Below are 5,576 nucleotides of genomic sequence, written 5' to 3'. Positions count from 1 at the left end.
GCTGTTTAAGGTCATCCTCAGAAACAATGCAGAACTCTTCACAATCAACCGTATGTTTATTCTTAAAGTGATAGCGGCGTTTCAGCTCTTATTTCCGATTCTAGCGAGAACCCGGCTTGTGTAGGGAATGATTAGATTAGAGCGGTACACTTCACCACTGCAAAGAGCAATCAAGGACAAATACAACCCACGGCCGGAAAGAGGGCATTCAAAAAAAAAAAAAAAGTTGCAATTAAAAGCCAGGCTAAAATCAACACAGACGAGTTGGGGGAGATACAGCGGCCTAACCCGTTCCTATAAAGATCAGGATTTTGAGGAGACAATTCGGAGAGGGAGAAGGTGCCTCTTGTTCCTCATACAATTGCACTATTTGTTGTCTAATCGCTCTGCTGCTATGTGTGAACTTTACCAGAAGGAAACATGAGCCTCAGCAGCACGGCCCGGGTTGCTGAGTCTCTCCCCCCCCCCCCCTCACCTGCCCCCACTCCTCCACCGCCTCTTTCGCCTTCCTCCCGCTGAGCTGCTGTTGCTGCTTGTTTGCACTCAGCTTATCCGGAGCGGAAATTCCTTTCCGTTTTTGTGAATGACAAACTCATTAACAATTCATCAACACAACCTGTTCCAGCCGGTCCGTCTCCACGGCAACAGCCCCTTCCGCGCGCCCTCATTGGCTGGGCGAGAGAATGTATCCATTGAGACGTTCCGTGTTTGTATCCATTGAGGAGCTGCCTGGCGCTGGGGGTGTGCGGGGCTGATTCAAAGGGACATTGATCACATCAAGGGGACGGAGCGGAGGAGGAGGAGGGGAAATCACGTTGTGAGAAGCAGGGGGGCGGGGGGAGCCGGGGCTGACGAGCCGCACACAAGGGGGGCAGAGGGAGAGGGATCACACAAGAGCAGGGGCCAGTGCAGTATTTTTGTGCTCAGCGAAAGGAGGGCAAGTCAATGGCACGTTAATTGGATTTCATTCACTTGGGGAGGAGAGAGAGCCCGAGCGTCTGGACGGGGCCGGCGATTAGACAGGTTCATTCAGGGACTCATTGACAAAAAGCTGCAGCCACCCGCATTCGGGAGTCAGAGCGCTGGTGTCCTCCCCGAAATCTATTGCTGCCCGTGCAGGGGAGGCGACCGAGGGCGGGGGGTGAGTCATTGTTCTGGGGTGGCAGGAGTGCAGTTTAGGGGTGCCGGGGGGTACAGCCTTATGCCTCAGTGAGCGGGCAGTTTATAAGCCACACGCCGCTCTCCCCCAGCCTTTCCTCATGCTAGATACGTTCAGGCCCGTGCCCTTCGTGTCGGAGATGGCTGTCAGTAAAACGGTGGCTTGGCTGAACGAGCAGCTGGAGCTGGGCAACGGCCGGCTGCTGCTCATGGACTGTCGCTCGCAGGAGTTGTACGAGTCGTCCCACATCGAGTCGGCCATCAGCGTGGCCCTGCCCGGCATCATGCTGAGGCGGCTGCAGAAGGGCAACCTGCCCCTGCGCGCCCTCTTCTCCACCAGCGACCAGGACCGGGAGAAGTTTGCCCGGCGCTGCGGGACAGACACCGTGGTGCTGTACGACGAGAACAGCAGCGACTGGAACGAGAACACGGGCGGGGAGTCGGTGCTGGGCTTGCTGCTCAAGCGGCTGAAGGATGAAGGCTGCAAGGCGTTTTATCTGGAAGGTGAGGGGTTAAACGGACCTGCTTGGGACCGGCCCCAAATCCGCGGCTTGGGGGGGGGGCGCCCCGCTAGGACCTGGCGCTGGGTGGGTTTTGTTCTTTGTCTGTCGCCTGTGGTATGTCAGCGGTAGCCGGGCTGTGCACATGCCTCAAGCTTATCTGGGCTTAGGACCCTCCATGGCGTTGAATCCAACGCGTGCAGGAGCCATTTGGGGACAAGCTGTCTCGCGCCTGCACACCTGGGTGCAAATCCCTGCAAGCCACAAACGGGGCGGGAGGGGGATTTTCTCCCCAGGAAGGCACTCGGGTGGGGAGCTAGCGGGGCACGGGACAGAGCTGACGGTGCTACCCGTTAGCGGCCCGTGAGGCAAGGACAGGGTTGTGGCTGAAGGAATGCGCGGCTATCCATTTCTGTAGCGAGCCCCAGCAGGAGGGAAATGCATTGAGCCCCGCTGTGGAATGGATTCCTGTCCCCCGCTGACAGCAATGCGGTTTCCCCAAACCTGGCCGCCGCACGTGGCTTTATCTGTGCCCCTCTCTCTGTGTGTGACTTTGGGGGGGGGACACAGAGTCTATCTAGGCAGAGAGACGCTAGGAACTCGCCGCCGCATCTCAGGTTGCATTTGTGCTGTGCTTTCCTCCCCAGGTGGCTTCAGCAAGTTCCAGACCGAATTCGCCCTGCACTGTGAAACTAACCTAGACAGTTCATGTAGCAGCAGCTCTCCTTCTCTGCCAGTCCTGGGGTTAGGAGGTCTGCGAATCAGCTCCGATTCCTCTTCCGACATTGAATCTGACACGGACCGAGACCCCAATAGTGCCACTGACTCAGATGGCAGCCCTCTGTCCAACAACCAGCCTTCCTTCCCGGTCGAGATTTTACCCTACCTCTACTTGGGCTGTGCTAAGGACTCCACCAATCTGGACGTTTTAGAAGAGTTTGGCATTAAATACATCTTGAATGTGACCCCCAATCTGCCTAATCTCTTTGAGAACGCCGGAGAGTTTAAATACAAGCAGATCCCCATCTCCGACCACTGGAGTCAAAACTTGTCTCAGTTCTTTCCCGAGGCCATTTCTTTCATAGGTGAGCCCTAATGAATTATGACCGCTAAAGGACCACCAGATGTTTATCATTTCCAGAGTTTAAACCCTTAATCTTTTGTATTTGTCAGCCGCATGTCTCACATAGCCGCTGCGCAATGTTCGACTTTCAGAACTGATTGAAATGAAAAGGGCGGATAGAATTTGTTTTTCTAGTTTTAGGCGACAAGCCCTGTTGAATTAGCAACTGTATTCACAGGTTGCAAATATGTTTACTTGTATGTCGAGCTGATATGGGATCACCCCAGAACAGTCCATCCCAGTGTGCTAAATTTGGGGAATAAAGAGAATCCGCACTAGTGAATTTATTAGTAATAGTTTTATTATTATTTACCTAGTTCATAGTCTTAAAAACAGAGGTGATGGTTTTTTTGTTTGTTTGTTTCCAAGAGAGAATTACAATTAAAAGTAATTTCAGATTTATAGTGGTATAGTTAGATACAGCCTGCAAATAACGGTATCCTTTCCAGAGGTATAGTGTTTTTAAAGGTAAATCTCCAATAAATAATTGTATTCCTTTCAGATTTAGCGCTTTAGCTAGATCTCCTTTAAATAATTTTGTCCATCAGTATCCCAAATGTAAATCAGTGAAGAGTTCTGCCTAAAATCTAGGGTGCAAGATACAGTCACTTCACACATATCACCCTAGGTAGATAATGTTTTCACACACACCTCAAAACTCTTTCATGTTACTTATTCAGATTGATATTGTTTTTCTCGCTGAACCACCATGGGAATTTCTGATCTCCTCTTAGTATTTCTCGGCTCTATGAGCTAAGATCAAGTTTAGTTTATTGCTTTTCTTATTTGAGGCGGGGAAGAGGGGATTATGGATGGGCATACTGTGTGTTGGAAAACTGTGTTGTAATCCAGTGGAGAGATACCGGTGCTAGTGAAGTATGTAGGTAATCTGAGCCTAGCAAGAAGAAATGTGCACTGGAAGCCACGAAGAAACTAATCTCCAGTCATTGTAATGCATTTCCTTTTACAAAGGAACCCATTTTCCAGCAACGTTGACATCCTGTTCCTCCTAATGGGCTGTCCCCTGTGACTTCCCTCTTTCTTTTCAAATGCCTGAATACCTCCATTGTTAGCAGCACAACAGTTGGAGAATAATTTAATAGACCTTTGCAGTCTGCTGGTCTGTGTAAAAAGCATTCAGTGGCATATGGTGTGGTTTCTAGTTTTCATATGCTGGGGGAAATGTACACAGGGATAATGTTTTTTTGGGGGGCCAGCATTCAGTACAAATAGCATCTTTTGAAAATAAAAATAAAAAGTCTGGGCTGGGTCACAGCATATTTCCTCTGTGCCACTGTTAAGTTTAATCAGCCTTCTGATTTACATGCTGTTCTGATCTCAGGGTCCAATTCTGATCTCACTTTGGTTTTGCACTAGTATAACTGTCTCCGTTGACCTCACTGGAGTCATTCTTGATTCACACTGGTAATAAGTGAGATCTGAATCAGCCCCCCTGATATTTCTCCTATGTCACAGCTGGATCATGAGCATCTCTTTTCTCTTGTGTTCCCTCTCTGTATGTGCAGATGAAGCTCGGGGGAAGAACTGTGGAGTCCTGGTGCACTGCTTAGCAGGGATCAGCCGCTCGGTCACCGTGACCGTCGCATACCTCATGCAAAAGCTCAACTTGTCCATGAATGATGCCTACGACATTGTCAAGATGAAGAAATCCAACATCTCGCCCAACTTCAACTTCATGGGCCAGCTGCTGGACTTCGAGCGGACCCTGGGGCTCAGCAGCCCCTGCGACAATCGCGTGCCCAGCCAGCAGCTCTACTTCACCACTCCCTCCAACCAGAATGTCTTCCAAGTGGATTCCCGGCAGTCCACGTGAGCGCTCTCCAATGGCCTCCCCGCCAGGTCTGGATCATGTGATCATTCCTCAATGGTTTCCCTCTGGCAGCAGGAAGGAGATGGAGCTTTGCTCTCTCATGGCCTCTGCCAGTGCACACTGGGAAAGGTACAAGGGAACTTGCTGAGGTCTCCCAGAAGGAACATGTGGCACTGCCCCAAGGCAGGCAGCGCACCTGCTGGCTGCACAACCACCCACCTGGCCAGGGGCTTGGAACTGAGGACTTCCAACACGTAGGGGGAGACTGGGCATTCTGAGCATGTGTTCTCTAGTGACTGGGAATTTCCTATTTCCTTCTTTGCTTTGGGATCTGTAACATAGATTGTTGTCTTCAGTGAAGACTGATTCTTTTTTAATTTAAAGGAGCCAAAGAGAGAGGTTTCAGCTCAGTGTATTTGGAGTACTTGTTTGCTGCCAGTTCTGTAGTGTGCTATTTGATCAGTGTAAATATTTAATCTTAAATCCATGGGCAATGTTTTTATTTTTTAACTTTTGCCTATAGAAAAGAAATCAACCCAAAGGACTGCTACATTTTTGTGCTCTTCATGAATTATGTTTCTGTCCCCCTGTCCCCTTGCAAAGAATACATTTGCAGCATGCTTGATTTTATTGTTCAATTGAGCTGAGGCAAACTTGAGAGACAATGGCTATGGTCAGAAATTTGCTATTCACATTCTGGGAATCAGTAGAGTCTCTTCCTTTTTTATTTTTCTTTTCCTTGTAAGTTCACCCACACCCCTCTTGTGCTGCTGTTTCTCCTTTTTTTTAACCTTTGTAAATAGATCATCTTGGAAGAGATTTGTCTTCAGAAACATTTCAGATACGCTAAACAGTGCTTTATCTCTGTACAAACTCTTCAGGGAGCTTCACCTCAAATGCAATATTTTGTCTTTTTATTTTTATTTTTTTTGGTTTAGAACTGGAAGTACATGTGCTCATGTGT

The 5,576-nt window shown here is 49.2% G+C and overlaps 1 protein-coding gene across 2 annotated transcripts; it reads left to right on the top strand.

The window, feature by feature from the left end:
- Positions 1 to 1,259: 1,259 nt before the first annotated feature.
- DUSP6 (dual specificity phosphatase 6) lies at positions 1,260 to 4,615 on the top strand. Of its 2 annotated transcripts, XM_065419762.1 has the most exons (3): positions 1,260 to 1,662; positions 2,306 to 2,743; positions 4,308 to 4,615. In XM_065419762.1, exons 1-3 carry the CDS (start codon positions 1,260 to 1,262, stop codon positions 4,613 to 4,615), a joined length of 1,149 nt encoding a protein of 382 aa, XP_065275834.1. The 2 variants fall into 2 exon arrangements, with proteins under 2 accessions (XP_065275834.1, XP_065275842.1); XM_065419770.1 differs by lacking the exon at positions 2,306 to 2,743.
- Positions 4,616 to 5,576: the final 961 nt, after the last annotated feature.

Source organism: Emys orbicularis, chromosome 1, assembly GCF_028017835.1.
Source record: "Emys orbicularis isolate rEmyOrb1 chromosome 1, rEmyOrb1.hap1, whole genome shotgun sequence".
Taxonomy (NCBI): domain Eukaryota; kingdom Metazoa; phylum Chordata; order Testudines; family Emydidae; genus Emys; species Emys orbicularis.
The sequence above is the reverse complement of the archived record's forward strand: the minus strand, read 5'-3'. Positions and strand labels throughout refer to the sequence as shown.

Excerpts from the sequence above, each read along its gene's own strand:
- DUSP6 (XM_065419762.1), top strand. The coding sequence starts at position 1,260 with ATGCTAGATACGTTCAGGCCCGTGCCCTTCGTGTCGGAGATGGCTGTC. Across the intron at positions 1,663-2,305 it reads CAAGGCGTTTTATCTGGAAG|GTGGCTTCAGCAAGTTCCAG; the intron begins GTGAGGGGTTAA and ends TTTCCTCCCCAG. Across the intron at positions 2,744-4,307 it reads CGAGGCCATTTCTTTCATAG|ATGAAGCTCGGGGGAAGAAC; the intron begins GTGAGCCCTAAT and ends CTGTATGTGCAG.